The 18,997-nt window shown below is 41.2% G+C and overlaps 1 protein-coding gene across 3 annotated transcripts in view; it reads right to left on the bottom strand.

The window, feature by feature from the left end:
- Positions 1–1,783: 1,783 nt before the first annotated feature.
- The window catches only part of RALGPS1 (Ral GEF with PH domain and SH3 binding motif 1), a 777,507-nt gene continuing 760,293 nt past the window's right edge, over positions 1,784–18,997 (bottom strand). For all 3 annotated transcript variants that reach the window (XM_030207496.1, XM_030207498.1, XM_030207497.1), the window contains 4 exons: positions 18,859–18,964; positions 11,909–12,000; positions 7,128–7,160; positions 1,784–3,322 (listed from right to left, as the gene is read on the bottom strand). In XM_030207496.1, coding sequence (XP_030063356.1) covers positions 3,293–3,322; positions 7,128–7,160; positions 11,909–12,000; positions 18,859–18,964 — 261 coding nt within the window. In that variant the 3' untranslated portion in view covers positions 1,784–3,292. The remainder of the gene's footprint in view (positions 3,323–7,127; positions 7,161–11,908; positions 12,001–18,858; positions 18,965–18,997) is intronic.

Here is an 18,997-nt window from a genome sequence, read left to right as displayed (position 1 = left end):
CTCAGACTGTGCCTTAAAGCCTCAGCCTTTTGATATTTTGTGCATGTCTCTGTATTTGCACTGATGGCTAACACCACATTTAAATCCGTGCTAATGAAGCTGTGTGCTGGTGTCTATGCAAAGCTTTACAAACTCAGTTTTGCATTGTGTGCCCAAAAGGTTGGATACTAAAGGCAAACACACTTATCTGCATCAGCTCCATAATTGTGTTCTGCACTTGAATGCTGAGCTTAGGAACTTCTGAAACAGTGACTCCTTTGTGTTTGCCATCAATATCAATAGAATAATACCTTTCCATTGATTCAGTTGGGTTTTCGGGGCACCCATAATATGCATGAGAGAGGTTTGCACACAGTGAGGGTCTGACTCACCAAACATTTTATTCCCATCTTTGGGGAAAAGGCTCTGTAAATCAGCTTTTGACTGTGCAGTGTTTGCAGATTCCTACCACACATATTGACTGTGGATAAACTTAAAAGCCTGACTGGCCATAGGCTTAGCTGAACAGGTTTCATAAGTCCTGGATTGCACAGTAACAGTGGTGGCTCAAGCTGGTCCTTGGGCTCTCCCCAAGGCTATTTCTGTTTTCACAAAATCCCTATGAAAATGTATGAGATATATTTGCATAAGGTAGAGCAGTGATTCCCAAAACCTGTCCTGGGGGAACCCCAGTCAGGTTTTCAGGATATCCACAATGAATATCATGAGATCGATTTGCACACATGGAGGGGCATAATCGAACAGAAACGCCTATCTCCATGGGCGTTTATCTCCGAGAACGGGTCCGTGAAGGGGCGGACCGAATCGTATTTTTGAAAAAACATGGACGTTTATCTTTTTTTGAGCTGGGCGTTTTTGTTTTTCAGCGATAATGGAAACCGAAAACGCCCAGCTCAAAAACAAATAACTCCAAGACATTTATTCGTGGGAGGGGCCAGGATTTGTACTGCACCGGTCCACCTCACATGCCAGGACACCAACCGGGCACCCTAGGGGGCACTTTTACAAAAAAAAAAAAAAAAAGGTAAAACAGCTCCCAGGTGCATAGCACCCTTCCCTTGGGTGTTGAGCCCCCAAAATCCCCCTCAAAACCCACTGCCCACAAGTCTACACCATTACTATAGCCCTAAGGGGTGAAGGGGGGCACCTACACGTGGGTACAGTGGGTTTGGGGGGCGGTTTGGAGGGCTCCCATTTACCAGCACAAGTGTAACAGGTGGGGGGGGGGGGGGGATGAGCCTGGGTCCACCTGTCTGAAGTCCACTGCTCCAGGGACCTGCATACTGCTGCCAGGGAGGTGGGTATGACATTTGAGGGTGAAAATAAAAAGTTGTGAAACGGCATATTTTGTGGTGGGAGGGGGTTCGTGACCACTGGGGGAGTCAGGGGAGGTCATCCCTGATTCCCTCCAGTGGTCATCTGGTCATTTAGGGCACTTTTTGGGGCCTTATTCGTGGAAAAACAGGGTCCAGGAAAAGTGCCCTAAATTCTCGCTAAAAACGCATATTATTTTTCCATTATCGGCGAAAGGCGCCCATCTCTGATCGGCAGATAACCACGCCCCAGTTCCGCCTTCACCACGCCTTCGACACGCCCCCATCAACTTTGTCCGCATCCGCGACGGAGTGCAGTTGAAAACGTCCAAATTCGGCTTTTGATTATACCGCTTTATTCGTTTTTGGGAGATAAACGTCTATCTCCCGATTTGGGTCACAATATAGGCATTTTTCTCTTTCGATTATAAGCAGGATGGCCTCCTTGGTAAGTAAATCTCTCTCATGCATATTCATTGTGGCTATCCCGAAAACCTGACTGACTGGGGTTCCCCCACAGGACAGGTTTGGGAACCCCTATACTAGAGATATAATTGTATGCACTGTCTTGTGTATATTCACTGGTAACATCATGAAACTCAACTGACAGAAGGTGGGGGGAACATGAAGACAAATTAGAACAATGCTAACATGTTAGATGACAACAGAAAGACCATCTGGCTTACCCAGTCTGCCTGGTTATTCCTGTCCACATTACGAAGGATACATCTCACTTGCCAGCCACAGAGCATGACTATTTGTATGATACGTATCTCTCATGTCTGCCATCTTTCTCATTTGCACTCTATTATTTTCAATGAGCTTGACAGATCCACTACTTAGCTTCCATGCAGCAATCCTACCCTTCCCAACTCTACAGATAAATACTTAAAAATCACAAATCACATTATAGACACTTCATATTCAGAAATTCAACCACTCAAATAATAAAAACTATAAAACAAAAACCCAAAATAAAATTCTTATATAACAAAACAAAACCATATGCAAGATAAACTGAATTTATCTTTTGGTGGGGTAGTTATTCCCAATACTTTTTCATACTAATGTAGTAAAAAGAAAATAACACAACATTTGGGGACTGTATCTTGCTCTGTATAAAATTTTCAAATAATTAAAATATTAAAAAGAAGGTTTAGACATCTCAGTTGTCTAAGTATCCACTTTAAATTATAGTGTCAAAGCATTATGAATACTCATTTGAATTAAGCAATGCTATATCTATCTATATAGATATACATAAATAAGTATATATATTTATATAGATATATACATTTACATATGTATACACAGTATTTTGTGCCAAAATACATACCCCCAAAATAGCTCAAACAGGAACAAAGAATTGAACATTGGTTTTATATAAAATTAGAGGCAGCCACATTGCCAAGTAACTCAGTGCATTTAGGTTAGAAAAAGTCCATCAATTTTTCTATTCTTCTTGACACGCAGCAGCAAAGTTAACACTGTCATTGTTAAACTGTGCATTAGAAAGAGTTGCAAAAACCCAACATGGGCTAAATGTTGTTCTGTGACATAAAGCAGTTTAACAATAAAAAGGATAGTTAAAAAACAAAACAAAAAACAACTAGGCAGAAGGCAGGAGGCACAGCACAGTTTGAAGTCAGCAGTTTGTTGAGGACGATCAATGACCACAAGTCAACGGGGACACATATCTAATGTTAGAATTCCCCCTTTGCTGTAGGTAGACTTGAACGCTTGGTACTATATGCGGCTCTTCCATTTCTGTTCAGTGCAGGAGACTTGATCCAGGTCCCTCAGGAGAACAGCTTGCGTGTTCTACTCTGAAAAGCTAGCTTACAATCACATTAAGATTACTGTATGTAGAAAAGTGCTTCAGTGTTCTTCATGGGTAGCTGGCTCAAGGAAAGGGACTTCTTCTTCTGTCCCCTGTCCCACTATTTGGCACTTCACGTTATTTGTATTCCAGTACTGGGTCATTCAAATGACATCAGATTAGCAGGTACCTGGAATACAAATGTAGGTTAGCAAGGAGCAACTAATGGCCTGATTCACTAACATTTTTTGCCCCATAGACAACAGCCTTTATGGATCAGACATGAGGGGCCCTTTTACAGAGCGGCAGTAAGCCCAACATGGGCTTCTGTGGCGTTAACCCAGAGGCAATCGAGTATCGCTGTGTGCTGCCTGGGTTAGAGCGGGAGCCCTTAGTGCCACCTCAGTGGGTGGCAGTGAGGGTTCCCCGCCGCATGGCCTTGCGGTAAGAGTTTTCTTGCCGCATGGCCATGTGTGCCTAGGGTCTTTTTACCCACTGCGGTAAAAAGAGCCCTGGCACGTGGGAAAAATGGCCCCTGCCGCTAGTGCAGGGCCCTTTTTCCTGCAGCTTGGTATAAGGGCCCCTGAATGATTAAAGTTTCATGCATTGTTTCATTTTGATATATTGGGAGCTCTGTCTTGGAAAAACACTGGAAACACATGACAGGAAAATGTTGTACATTTCTTGGTTATAATTAGGACTTTTATTCTTAACTGTTTATAAATCACTGGGTTGATATTCAAAGTGATTTAACTGACCAGAAACGGCCCCTGGCCAGTTAAATTACCTGTTTCAGGCTAACTGGTCATTTTCAGCGGCACTTAATTGTGGGAGGACTCATCACTTAATTGGCCAGGATAACCACAAAAATTGAGTGAAGAATACAGGGCAGATAAAGAGTACTATTTTTTTTTTTTGAATCAGGAGCATTCTCTGTGTTTTTTTGGTTAAAACCTAAAATCGGAAACCCTAGAGCTAATGAATATTCCCAGAAGCCCTATTTCCTTCCACTTTACTTCTGAGTGCAGAAAACCTTGTTCAGCTACCTGAATTGCCTTCTAATTGCAAATTTTGAAGGTGCCATCCTGTCTCTAGCTTGGGGAACTCTTATTTGTGACTTTAGCCCTTCATGCAAGGAATGGGAGGGAAAGAGCTGGAGAAGGGAGAACAGCAACTGGGAGAGGATGTGAGGAGGTGAGGCTGGAGCACACACTGTAGGCAGCTTGCTAGGAGAAACAAAAGACGAAGGGTTGAAAAGGGTGCATAACAATAGTTTTCTGTTATGATACGTCGGTCCACTCCAACTTGATGTCTTTCCTTTATGTCAACAGGCAGCATCTGGGGAGATACGAAAGGGGAAGAGGTGGAACAGACACAGCTCAGCCTATATTTGTCTGTCATCCTAGGTCTTGGGACTCAGCTAAGAAAAGAGAGGGGTAGGAAGGAGGACACATCCTGGGGTACAGATCAGTGGACTATGATACATGGGGGTGGGGGAAGGGAGTGATGGGGTCAGGAAAGGGGAAGAGTATTGGAATTATCGCTGGAGTGGAGTAAAGGGGAGGTAGAGAGTGTGTGTGTATAGGTTTCAGATTAGCAAGTGGATGGGAGGAAGTGGTGGGGTGGGAGAGAGAAGGTCGATATGAATTTCTCCTCCCACAACTTGTTGACCAAAATTCAAACTCAGATATTCCAAGGTATGCCAATCCTCTCTGTGGCAACAATCCAGAGTTAGAATCATGGCAGTGGGATCCTGATGGTGCCTCTGCCCTAGCCTGCAGGTACATGCTTTTAGGTTCTGCAGTTGTCCTCCTGCCCTTGAACAGGAAGTCATTGTGGAGAAGGGGCTTATTAGTGCTCACCTGCTCATAGGTCCAATGCTAGCTTTCTCCCATCGCTCTTACAGGATGGATAGAGGAGGGGAAACAAAGAAGGCAAGGGCAATGTGTATAGTATGGGCAGACCTAAACCCCACAATCTCCAGTGCCTCAGTACTCCCATGCTGAAAATATCTAGAAGCACCAAAGTCCCAAACACAGCCATATTTATGACTGCAGGACTGGATTTGGGACCTGCATGAGAAAGAAGAGGCTAAATATTTAGACATGGCAGATACCATTAGAGTAACTGTTCAATAAAACAATTTACACTAGCAGGAATTACAGTTTCAATGTGACTTTCCAATCTGTTTATTCAATCTATAATATAAAGTGACTGAAAGTTAGCTATGACAAAAGTTTGGGAGCGTCTTTAAGCTTAATAGACATTACTGCTGCACTGTGTATAGAATGGCAATATTCTACACTCTGCACACTCTCTCTTTCTTTCTCTCTCTCTCTCTCTCTCTCTGTTGTTTCCTATCTTGCTGACAGTAAGTTAGTTCTAAGTCCTTCCTCTTTTCAGTTCAGAAGGGATCTATGGACTAAAGGTTTGCTACATAATTATAGAAAACATTTTTATTACAAATGGGCACTATAAAAAGTGTACTTGGGATTATGTATTCATACTGTGCATAACCCCCAAATTTCCCCTTGTTAACCATCCCACAGGGACTGTTAGCTTAGGGAACACTTTCTAATACCACCTATTGAAATGCCCATCTCTCTCTAATGGCATGAATTCCCCTCCCCATCCTCTTAAACACTAGGATCCTAATGACATCCCTCCAACATACCATGACTTCCAACTGCACACCCCTGAAGAGGTGGTGGAAAGGGTAAAGTTATAGCTTTTTGAGTGATAGGAAATATCTTTTAGTGGGGGTGGGGACTACTAGGGGGGTGGCATACCTTGGAGGGAGGGAGGCAAATGGGAGTTTATTACAGTCTACTGATAGCAGCTACATTATGAGGCTTATTTTCAAAGCAAATAGGTTACCATGTAACTTCGTAAGTCTATGTGCTTTGAGAATAAGCATCTATATGTGCTCAAAGTTGGTCTTCAGTTTAGCACCTGCAAAAAAACAAAAGCAAAAAATACCCAGGGGGAGGGGGGACTTAGGGCACAAGTGCTATTGACTAATGAGGTCACTTGCTGGTATCTAACTAGTTAATATATGCTGGGAGCATTAAAATTGAAAGTGACAGACTAGTCTAGTGCCTAAGAAATGGGCTTAGCGTGCCCTTATGCTTTTATTTGTTGAATATATGGCCGAGTGCAAAAGTTAACATTAGCGTGCGGCCATTAGAAAGATTAACACGGGAGCACTTACCGCCTCCTATTTAGGAGGTGCTAAGGACTCCCGCGTCGTCACCATTATTCAGTTTTGTAGGCGTGAATGTTGGCACGCTAATTGCTGGTATCTAACTAGTTAATATATGCTGGGAGCATTAAAATTGAAAGTGACAGACTAGTCTAGTGCCTCATTGGCACTGTTGAACATTGTTGGACTTGGTTTCAACTCCTTGGTTAGATCATCAGTTCTCTAGGACAAGTGTTAAAGGCAAGTTTGAGAGGATGAGATTTTACTGTCAGGTCTGGGCCAGAAAGGGATCCCATGTCACTCAGGCATGCTGTCTGTAAAATGCAGAGTCATAATAGGGAGGAGGAGAGGAAATGATGGGAAAAAAGTTAAAAAAAAAATCAAGAAAACTCATCCTTGTTATAATATCATTAAGACACTGTTCATGGACATTATAGCACTTCTTATGTACTTGGGTCGGTCAGTCTTTAATCTTTCGCCACCAAATACACTCCAGGTTCCAATGGCCATTTAAGTGTTGCAAGACATATTGTCATCATGCTACTAGTGCAATACAGAGATTAATGCTAATAAACAGATCATTAATGATTGTCTTAGATTACAGAAGGAGATTTGTATTGATTGGGTTGCTGAAGATTGGGGCTGGGATTACAGAAAGTGAGAAAAATGTAATAAAAGTCTGGCAGGGGAATCAATGAAAGAAATTTAGAACAGGAAAATTAGGAAACAATTCTCACATCAATATTCTCTAAATAATTTTTTCCATACATAATTAATTTAGTCTGTTATTTACCTTGTCTCCTGACACATCGAGGGTGGGCTTAACCTAAATAGTGGGATAAAAGAGTTTAAGTTCCAGGTTTATCATGCATGGCTCTGCTTTGCACTTTGGCATATTATAACGATTATTTCCTTTGGGTTTTAAGTGCTCTGTACCTTATTTTACAGAAAAACTCGCAGCCATTAATAATTCACTATCAGCCTAAATGCATTATAAATTTGAGAACTTGCAGAAGCAGTCCATTAGATAACAGAACCATATCATTCTAAAAAAAGATCATAATCAAACTGATTTCCTTGGTTTAGCCTATATAAAATGTAAACAGAACCAGAGAGAGTGATCCACATTCTAACCTCAAGGCACCCCTCCAAGTGACCTGTGTTAGAGGTGTTATGGAGTTCTTTCCTGCTCTGGTGGATGAAAGCTCACCCCTCCCTAAACCACCACTTTTTTCTTCATGTAGATTTGCTATGTAGAGAATTTTGGCACTAGTAGGTTCAAAGAAATAGCTATATTAGTCATGGAGAAAAATGAATCCCTTTAATTGAAGTGCTGTAAGAATTATTCATAGATAACACCATAAGTGAGTGTGCCAAAAGCACACAGGTCTCTTCCTTTGATGCCATAATTTTTAAATGTGTAAAGGTGTTCTCTGCAATACCCAATGGACGAGCATATATTTTCAAACACTGACATGCATTATCTTCCAAAGAAGGTTCTTTAGGATGGACCAATCGGATATAGTACCCAGGAGGTATAAGTTGTGGTGACTCTCCTGCTATGGTCACTGTTCACAGACGTTCAGAGGTGTTTGTTTTAAGCAGATAGTGTAATCCTCTTTCTTCGGCAATAATTTGTTATATTTTGGTGTCTGCAGTGGCAGGGTATTGACCCACCATGTTGTACAGATTCTCAAACTCAATCAAGGTGACAAGAAGGGACCATCCTCAGCTCACAGCTGAGACCCTATACTTGGATTCTAGCCAAAAGAACATTCACATCTTGGGGTGTATCATAGTACATTGGACTACCACCAATTTCAGAAGAACTATTTAAAGAAATCTTAATGGAGGGCAATTTTCAGAATAGCTTGTCCATGTGCAAAATTCATGGGTACTTTGCACTCATGGACTTTGAAGAAATTTTCAAAGGGAATGTCCAATATACTTTCCCTTTGAAAATTACCCAGGGGTTTAGCTGGTCTTATGTTCAGCCTATATCTCACTGGGAATTAGCATGCATACTTAACCCCATCCAGAACACAGCTCTGGGACACCATCCCTTAAGCTGGCTAAATGTAATTCAGATGGGATACTTTTAGCTAAGTTAAAGGTAGATCATTTTCAGACAGCCCTTTAACCTGCATAAACTGGCAGTTACCTGGGTAAATGACGGTGAATGTTATTGCTAGTTAAGTACTTTTTGGCAGAGGTGGTAGTTTTTGGACAAGACCTAATAGGAATCCTGAAAATCCTCTGCTTGGGTCTTGCTTTTGCGGATATGTTTCAAAAATCTCCCTCTTTCTCCTTGTGAACTAAAATATACAGCACAGAAGTGTAATTTTCATTGACATATTAACACATTTTTTTATAAATGCCTTGTGGACAGCCCTCATTTATTACACTGCCCCTCAGGCCTGTTGACAAAGGATACAATTAAATGCTAAATGGCTCAGTCTCCGAGAAGTGTACGGAAATGGGATGAAATCTAGAGTGTCTTAATGCTATTAAAACATGGATATTGAATAATTTGTATAATGTTTCTTAGTTTCAATGGCTTGAAAGGCTTCAGATACCGTAGGGACAATATAACACCAGTTGTGGTGAGAAATGATGAATATGTGAAGGCCCTTTTTACATATAATATTGAGATGAGAATATAGACATCCAGGTCGGGACTTGCTCAATTATAGTGGTGTTCCACAAAAGGCACTGCCTATAAGGACATGACTGTATGTGAATTTGCACATGAGCAGCCATTTTACAAACAGATATGTGGCAAAAATAAGTGGCACGATCCCAGCACTACCAAGTGTAAGTGGTGCTGCTTCCACATGCAGCTGTCTAATTTTACAAACCTAGACGTGTAAATGCAGCCAATTAAGGGGGGAAGTTATCAACGTGGGCTACTGCGAAGACAGGTTATTTTTTTTACCACAAGTCGTACTATTTTAACATAGGACCTCATTGCATAAAATGGGACCCTGTGGTAAAATAACCTGTCTTAATGGCAGTCCACATTGATAACTGCCCCGCTAAGTAGGGAATCTGCAATTTTCAATTCCCTCTATTTAGGAAGTGGAAAAAACAATACGTGATAAAAGAGAAGAGCTTCCTTAATCCCTTGTGTAAAATCCAGGTCAAGAAAAGCACTTTTTAAAATTCTATCCATGCCTTTTATGGGGCCTTCTTTAAAATCTCTGTGTGCTATACGTTTACAGATAAAAATATCACAATGTGCACATGGAGAAGCTTCTAAAATAACCATCTTAGGGCGCCTTTTACCAAGCCGCGGTAGTGATTCCTGGCGTGGCAAATGCAACGAAACCCATTCCGTTCCTATGGGCTTTGTTGCATTTGCCTTGCGGGAATCAGTACCATGGCTTTGTAAAAGGAGCCCTTAGTGTTTAATACAGAGCAATACTGTGCCCACAGTGGGATGTGGTATCTAATGCTTGAACAACAATAAATTATGGTGCATTAACATAAGTGGATTTTTAAAAATCTGTATTTTTATTAATGTAATGCTTTGAAAAAAGCGGCTTTTGAAATTTTCTTAAGAGAGATTTTTAAGTGGGTATCATAACATGAATATGTCATTACAAAAACTGCCCTAATTAAATAAAATGTCCTTGTACCCCAAAACATATACCAGATTTCACTGGGTACCCCTAAACTTCCCAAATTTCATTTTGTACACCTCCTTGTGAGCTACAGTGTCCCGTGGAGGGGCATAATCGAACAGGGTGCCTAAGTTTTCCTGAGGGCGTCCTCGCAGGACGTCCTTGTGAAGGGGCGGGGAAACCCATATTATTGAAAAAAGATGGGCATCCATCTTTCTTTTCGATAATACAGTCGGGGACACCCAAATCTCAACATTTAGGTCAACCTTAGAGATGGTCGTCCCCGGTTTTCAGCGACCATCCATTTGGAGGAGCCAGCATTCATAGTGCACTGGTCCCCCTCACATGCCAGGACACCAACCGGGCACCCTAGGGAGCACTGCAGTGGACTTCACAAATTGCTCCCAGATGCATAGCTCCCTTACCTTGGGTGCTGAGCCCCCCAAAACCCTCCCAAAACCCACTCCCACAACTGTACACCACTACCATAACCCTAAGGGGTGAAGGGGGGCACCTACATGTGGGTACAGTGGGTTTCTGGTGGGTTTTGAAGGGCTCACATTTACCAGAAGTGTAACAGGTAGGGGGGGATGGACCTGGGTCCGCCTGCCTGAAGTGCACTGCACCCACTAAAACTGCTCCAGGGACCTGCATACTGCTGTCATGGAGCTGGATATGACATTTGAGGCTAGCATAGAGGCTGGTGAAAAATATTTTTAAAGCTTTTTATTTCTTAGGGTGGGAGGGGGTTAGTGACCACTAGGGGAGTAACGGAAGGTCATCCCCGATTTCCTCCGGTGGTCATCTGGTCAGTTCAGGCACCTTTTTGAGGCTTGGCCGCAAGAAAAATTGGACCAAGTAAAGTCGGCCAAGTGCTCGTCAGGGATGCCCTTCTTTTTTACATTATCGGCCAATGGTAACATTAGAGCACAGTCAAAAAAAAGATACAATAGAAAAAGGCCAAATTTACGGCCATGCTGGAAATGAGTTAGTGCGTGGGAAAGGACACGCAAAGCCCATTTCTTAGTGCAGCTCAATAAAGGGCCCCTTAGATAGTAAATCCTCTAACGAAAAGAAAAATATCTTCTATACCTGAATGTAACTCACCTTGAGCTACTACTGAAAAGGTGTGAGTAAAGAATCATTGAATATACTGATGAAAGGTGACAAGGAGAATAAAGTTTACAAACCCCCACGATTTCCCATATATGGATTCCTCCCAAAATGCAAATTCCTAACATTTTTCTAGATTTATACAATACAGATTTAGGGGTCCTTTTACTAAGCTGCTCTAAGAAATGGGCTTAGTGTGCCCTTATGCTTTTATTTGTTGAATATATGGCCATGTGCAAAAGTTAACATTAGCGTGCAGCCATTAGAAAGATTAACACGGGAGCACTTACCGCCTCCTATTTAGGAGGTGCTAAGGACTCCCGCGTCATCACCATTATTCAGTTTTGTAGGCGTGAATGTTGGCACTCTAATTGAATGGCGCTTCCATGCCTATTCTCTGCCCCTTACACACACTCCCAAAATTAACACACACTTAGCACAAGCAGATGGAAAAACTAATGCAGAACATTTTTGTGGAGGATTAGCAGCCTAGTGGTTAGTGCAGCGGACTTTGATCCTTGGGAGCTGGGTTCAATTCCCACTGCAGCGCCTTGTGACTCTGGGCAAGTCACTTAACCCTCCATTGCCACAAAACCACTTTGAATGTAGTTGCAAAAACCACAGAAAGGTGGTATATCAAGTCCCATTCCCTTTCCCCCCTAGTACATCTCACATTATACCATTTTTGTTACATTAGGCATGCATTAAAGCCTAGTAAAAGGACAGCTTAGTACTGTTGGGTGAGATTCAGTCCCAGATCACCAGCTTTGACACTACATTCACACAACAGTGTTATTTTGCAGCCCTTGCTGACAAAGACCACATCTGAATTAATTACCTGAGGTCGGTTGCTTTTGCATGCATCATCCAAATGTTTGTGCCACAATATTGCATGGAACCTTGAACCAGTTTGAAACTTGTAAACATTGCCTGCAAAAATCAAGAAACCCAAGGGTGGTTCAGTTTTGAGATTTCTCATTATTCAATGCAATGGCTTTGGAGGCAGGGGGAATAGGGAGTCCGTTTTGAAGTAGCAGACTAGGAAAACACATGCATTTTTAGAGTGCATTTGAAGAAGCAGACAACATCTTACCACACAAAATAAAATGCAGAATATCTTCAAAGGTGTAGCACTGCGATACAATACAATGCAAATTCTATTTGACCAATACCTTTTCCAATGAGGCCCAACATGAGAATACTTTACTATAAATTGTCTAATAAAAAACAGAAAAGCAAATGATCAAAACAGGTAAGATTAAAAAAACAATCCAGAACAGCACAAGCAGAAGAAAAAATGGCTAAAGATGTAAAGAGAGGTGACAAGACCTTTTTCAGATATATTGGGGAAAGGAAAAAAACAAGGAATGGACTAGTAAGACTCAAAGATGCAGAGAAAAGCTATGTAGAGAGTGATGAGGATAAACCAAATGTGCTAAACAAATACTTCTCTTCAGTGTTCACAGAAGAAAACCTAGAGGACGACAGTGGTTGGTTGCTGAGGGTATATCTGAGAACACAATGGATACTGCACCGTTCATGGAAGAAAGCAACTTGAAAATCTGAAAGTGGACAAAGCTATGGGGCTGGATGGAATACATCCCAGGATACCGAGGGAGCTCAGAGAAGTCCTGGCGAAACATCTTAAGGATTTATTTAATAGATCTTTAGGAATGGGAGAGGTTCCGTGGGATTGGAGACAAACTTATATGGTCTCCATAAAAACGGGAACAGGGAAAAAGTGAGAAACTACAGGCTGGTAAGCCTCAGGGTGGTGGTAGGAAAAATAACGGAGTCACTGTTGAAGGAAAAGATAGTTAACTTTCTAGATACCAACGGGTTGCACAATCTGAGGCAATGTGGCTTTTACCAAAGGAAAATCCTGCCAAATGTATATTTATTTATTATCTCAATTGTACCCCACAGTTTCCCAACAATGTCAGGCTCAATGTGGCTTACAATGCACCACAGAGGCAAGTGCCAATGTAGCAAAATGAAACTAATACAGCAAATCTACAAGTGATAATGGGGAAGAATAGGAATGGATGGGGATAGAGGGCAAGCTGGTAGGGAAGGGAATATGTCCAAATATGATCAAATTCTTTGACTGGGTGAACAAAGAACTGCTAGATGTAATCTACTTGGATTTCAGCAAAGCCTTTTGAGATGGTTCCTCACAGAAGACTCATGAATAAACTGAGAAGAATGAACGTAGGACCCAAAGTGATGAACTGGATTGGAAACTGGTTACCGACAGGTGAGAGAGGGTGGTGGTAAATGGAATCCGCTCAGAGGAAAGGAAGGTGAGTACTGGAATGCCTCGGGTTGGTACTAGGGCCAATTCTGTTTAATATTGCTTTTGACTTGTAACCACTCGCCTCCACCTACCCTCCTCTCTTCCTTCCTGTTCACATTAATTGATTTAATTAGCTTACTTTATTTATTTTTTGTCTATTAGATTGTAAGCTCTTTGAGCAGGGACTGTCTTTCTTCTATGTTTGTGCAGCGCTGCGTACACCTTGTAGCGCTATAGAAATGCTAAATAGTAGTAGTAGTAGTAGTAGTAATATATTTGTGAGACACTGCTGAAAGGTTAGAATGAAAAGTTTGCCTTTTTGCAGATGACACAAAGACAGCCAACAGAATGGATACCCTAGAGGGAGCAGAAACCATAAGAAGAGAGCTCCAAAATTTATAAGAATAGTCAAAGCCTGGCAATTAAAATGTAATACATAAATAAGCAAAAGCCCAGTATGTTATAAACACTTAAATTAATTCAATAAATGAAGTGAAAGTAAAATGTGCTCAGTTCTATTCTATTCAAACCATTACATCCCCAGGGGAACATGTGGTTGAATCAGAGGAACCATCATAGCACATTTAGGCATTCCTATATATAGGTACGTGATATGCACACACACAATTGCCTCCTATGGTTGAAATGTGAGTTTCAGAAATTTTTGCAATATATCAATCTAGTGGACATTAAATCAAATTTACGGCACACTGGGACAATGCTCATATAAACTTTCTGGATATTATCATCAGTCTCACACAGGGGGAAATAACCACTGCAGCATATAAAAGCAGACAGATCGCAGCATGCTGTTGCATTACTCCAGTTTTCACACGAAGCATCTTCGGGATAACATCCCCATCAGCCAGTTTCTAAGTTTAAAGCAGCTGTGTTCAACAATGGAACAATTTAAGAGTCAAGCTATCCGAATGGCCCATAGATTTCAGCAACGGGGTTATCCCAGTCATATTATAAGAAAAGCTTTTAAGAGGGCATTGCACGTTGATAGATGCTGCCTGCTGAATTCAAAACCCCATGATACAGGGATGCCTTTGGTATGTGTGTTACCTTTTTCACCAATGGCACATGGCATACATCATTGATTCACAAGTATTGGCATGTTTTACGTGAGCCACCAAGATCTGCATATTGTAGGGGCAGAAATTTGGGGGAATTTTTATCTAGACCTATTTGAAGGACTGAGGGAGAAATGCCAATATGTCATAGCGGGCAAAGCAATCCAAGTGCCACATGGCAATTTTATTTAAAGAGTAGGACAGATTGTAACTTCATGGGGGTGGTGTACTGTGTGCACTGCCTGTGTGGGTTGACATATATTGGACAGACAACACGCAAGATCAAAACGCACATAGGAGAACATATAAGTACTGGAAGCGCCTTTATCAACTCACTGGCAGCAGTGCAATCATGCAGTTGCTGATCTGCAATATACTGTTTTGCTACAAGTGTCCATGGATAGGGGAGGAACCCTCAGTGACATTCTGATTTGAAAAGAGCAGTGATTTATTCTATTCAATTCCTATGCACTATTAGCGTTATGTATCAAGCAACGTTGGCGATCCTACTATAGGCGCACTCTCCGAACTTCAATCAAGTACTGCAATCTAGATTAGGTGAAGATATAGAATCCAAGAACTCTAGTGGCATTGGACTTCTGATGCAGGCCAGTTGGCCGAAACACAGGCCTGTGTCGAGTCATGCCTTGTTTTGATTAAAGTTGTGACAGCACAATTACTGACTTTGTGTGGTTTCATTGTCATCTTCGCTGTGTTTGATCATCAATATTTTGGTTCAGCATCAGAGGTTTTGCCACAGTACCTTCATGGATTATGGTTTATTCTATCTGTTATACCACCTTTTCTAGTAGTATAACAAGGTGGTTTATAATACTACATGAAAAGGAAAAACAGTAGTTTGGTTATTCTGGATTCTGTACATTGTTCTAAACTGAAATTTACTGAATACTGCTAGAAACACTCATTACTGATATCTGGCCAATATGTCATTGCTTTGCTGTCTTTTATTGCTGCCTTTTACAGGGCTGGTGTTAAATACTCAGGGGCCGAAGCACCAAAGTCCCGATCACTATTTCCACCTTGGTTAAAATGATTGAGGTGGAAATAGCAAGTGATACACACACAAAAAAAAAAGATCCAAGAAGACCGTTGCTGGCATCTGACACTCCTACAAGCTCTCTGATTTCTTACCGCTTAGTTCAAGATGCCGAAGAGAAGGGGCCGTTCCACCTCCACAGCCCCACAACAGCAAAACTTTCCTTCAGGAGCCAGTGTTCTGGGCAGATGGAGACTCCGGAGCGCTCCTTGGGCTAGAGTTTTCGCTCAGCCCCGATGTGAGAGCTCCTCCCCCACAGCCAAGCAGCAGCAGTTCTCTGCTACTGGCATCTCCAACTCTGTTTCCTGAAGCCGGAATGAGAGAGGAGAGATGGGAGCAGGTTCAACTATCTGAGGGAACTCGGACTAACAGGGAGCTTTTGACCTCGTTGGGAGAAGCGGCATCAGTTACATCCGATGCAGTGCGGGAGGTTGAAGCTGCAGGTTTGGAGAAGGATTTTCCCAATAGAAAGAATTCTGAGGTAATAATGACTCAATTTCGTCTATATATAGCTAAACCCACTGAGGTAACCCTGGACAGTTTATGGACTTTAATAGTGGATTTGGGTAAAGTATTATGTCCTCAAGTACAAAAATTGACACAAGATTTGTCTGAATTAGAAAAGAAATCTAAAGAAACTGACTCTAGGTTGGAAACTTTAACTCAACAAAGTAAGGTTCATGAAAAAGAATTACAGCAGGTATGGTCTCACCAAGATACTATTATTAAAGATTTGACATACTTAAGGAGAAAAACTGAATCTCTTGAGAATTTTTCAAGGAGCAATAATCTCCGATTTCTTAATTTTTCTAAACAATTTATAGTTTCTCCTCAAAATATGTTGAAAACGTATATTAAAGAAATACTAGGAGTGGTTGAAGAAAGTATTCCGCCATTTTCACAAGTATATTATTTAGCTACTAAATTAATGGTGAATCAGCAAGATCAAGACAATCAAGAGGTGGATGTTTCTGCATTATTGGAGTCCTCAGATAGTGAACTGGTTGTGGCGTCAACTTTGATTGCCACTGTTGTGCTGACATCTGATAAGAATCAGTTAATGAAAATGTTCTTTAAGAACAAAGATAAAACTTCCTTGGGACTGAGAATCCAAATCTTTCCAGACGTCTCTAAGGAATCCCAGAACAGATGGCAACAATTTCTGTTGATGAAGCTAGGTGTTCTTCAGTTGGGGGCCACTTTCTTCATGAGATACCCTAGCAAATGAGTCATTAAGTACCAGTTGGTCAAATACGTTTTTTTTTAATCCTTCCCAACTTAGAGCTTTTTGTCAGCTAAAAGAATTATTGGGGTATCCCAATAATAGCTCTCTTTATTTTTAATTAACTGGTATCTTTAGGTTTGCCAGATGAAGCAAATTCCTATAACGCATCCTATAATCGAATTTCTATTTTTTTAACAACTTGGATCCAAAGTAGTGGACTTGAATAATGACTGGCAGAAAATTGTTTTCTTTTCTTTCTTTTAATTTTGGTATAAAAGTATATTGTTATGTCAGTCTATACTTTTCTGTACAAGTATTTTTGTGCTTGATTATAGTTGAAATTTTGATAAATAAAAATATAAAAAATAAAAGACACAAATGAGCTGCTTACAGAAACAGCGAGCAGTTCGGTAGGGGTGAAGCCAATTGGTCAGTTAAGGATGTGTAGAACAGCCAATCGCAAAGTGTGCTCAGAGCAACGTGTACTACAGCTTTGTGGGTATGAAAGCCATGGGTAATTTTTATTTTCCCCAACTGGAACTGCACAAGCAGAGGCTTTGTAGTTTGAAAGTTAAAGCTGAGAAAACTGATCTAGCAGATCAAGGGTCATTCAAGTTTTGAGTAGCCTATGGGGGTTTTCTTAATGGAAAAAGTAGAACATCATTGCAAAGTTTGCAGGAGCAGGCTCTGCCATGAATACTGATGGAAAGTGAAAAGTCCAAAGAGGAGGAAGAACTGGCTGCTGCATTGCCTTGACCCTTCACTATTGATCCCACAGCCATGAAGAAACTGCTACAACAGCTCCTGACCTCTCGTAAAATTTCTCCCACTAAAGGTAAGCGGTCCTTTCTCTGCATGGCTCATAAACAGCTGTGTATTCCTCAGAATGCACATTTACATTGTAATCAGCTACTTTAAATGAATTTGCCTATGATTCTCTGCCATGAATGGTAAAAACTTTAAAGAACCCCTTTGTGCATTTCTCACTAAAGACAGTGATCGCTGAACCGGCTGGAAACAGTGAAAAATGCATGCTACTGGCATGGAGTCACAAGGAGCTGCAGTGGGAATCAAACCCCAGGATCAAAGTCCACTGCACTAACCACTAGGCTACTCCTCCACACTCCTTAGGTGTCAGCACTTACCTCCGGATTCTATATAGCGCGCCGAAATCCATGCGTATTCTAGAAGAATGCATGTAAGTTAATTGGCTAATCAGCATTGATAATAGCACTTCACAAGCAATAATAAGCACTATTTGGTAATAATTAGAAGTTAGGCGCACAACTCGCTATGAGTATTCTGTAATGAACTGCGCCTAAATTCTATTGTGCGCAGTTCAAAAGGGGTGTGGCTATGGGTGGGAAAATGGGCGTTTCATGGGCACTCAATTAACATGTACGTGCCTACATTTTACGTGCGTCTGGAAAAGGAGGTGTTTCAAGGTGGAGTGTGGGCGAGGATTTCAGTTTTGCGTGAAATTATAGAATAAGGGGGTTCCATGTGTACATTTAGGCACAGGCACCACATTTTTGTTGGTGCAAATGGACATGCCTAGATTCACGCATGACCCCTGCTATAAATCACACCTAACTTTAGGCATGGCTTATAGAATAGCATTTAAGCGTTTTTTTACAGCACTGATTTTTTAGGCGCGATTTATAGAATCTAGCCCATAGCTACTGGTGGCAATTGCTTTCCAAATATTTTTAACAGTTCAGAATCAGCCTCTATGAACTGTACAGCAACACGAGCCTTCATTGGTAATAATCTCAGGGCTCCCCCCCCTTTTTTTTTTACTTGACTTCATATTTTATTCAGCCATCATAGTAATCTTCTTGACTGGGACCACAGATTATGGGACTCCATAAACTTGCATCCCGAGTTTCATCACAAGTTTTACTGTAACATCCCAGATCTAGCAAGCAAGAGGATGATGATCCAGTCTGTGGAATCGTAACTACATATCCTGAGTAGAACCATATGACCCTACCACCAGGCCTTTATACATAGTTTAGTTATGAAGAAAATCAAGCCTTGCCATGGCTGGTATAAAACCATTTTTATTTAATAGACATCTCTTTTATAAACAGTTCAAATAATATAAATAAAATGAATCTGCTGAAAGCTGTACCTTTATCAGGGTTATTTAACTGGAACACATTGGGATGATCTGGATCATCCGGTAGCACCACCATCCAACCTACAACTGAGACTTTTTTAGTGGGTGTTGATTTATACTGTAATAAAAAAAGATAGACAGCCTAAGTTAT

This window comes from Microcaecilia unicolor, chromosome 6 (genome assembly GCF_901765095.1).
Source record: "Microcaecilia unicolor chromosome 6, aMicUni1.1, whole genome shotgun sequence".
Classification (NCBI taxonomy): Eukaryota; Metazoa; Chordata; class Amphibia; order Gymnophiona; family Siphonopidae; genus Microcaecilia; species Microcaecilia unicolor.
The sequence above is the reverse complement of the archived record's forward strand: the minus strand, read 5'-3'. Positions and strand labels throughout refer to the sequence as shown.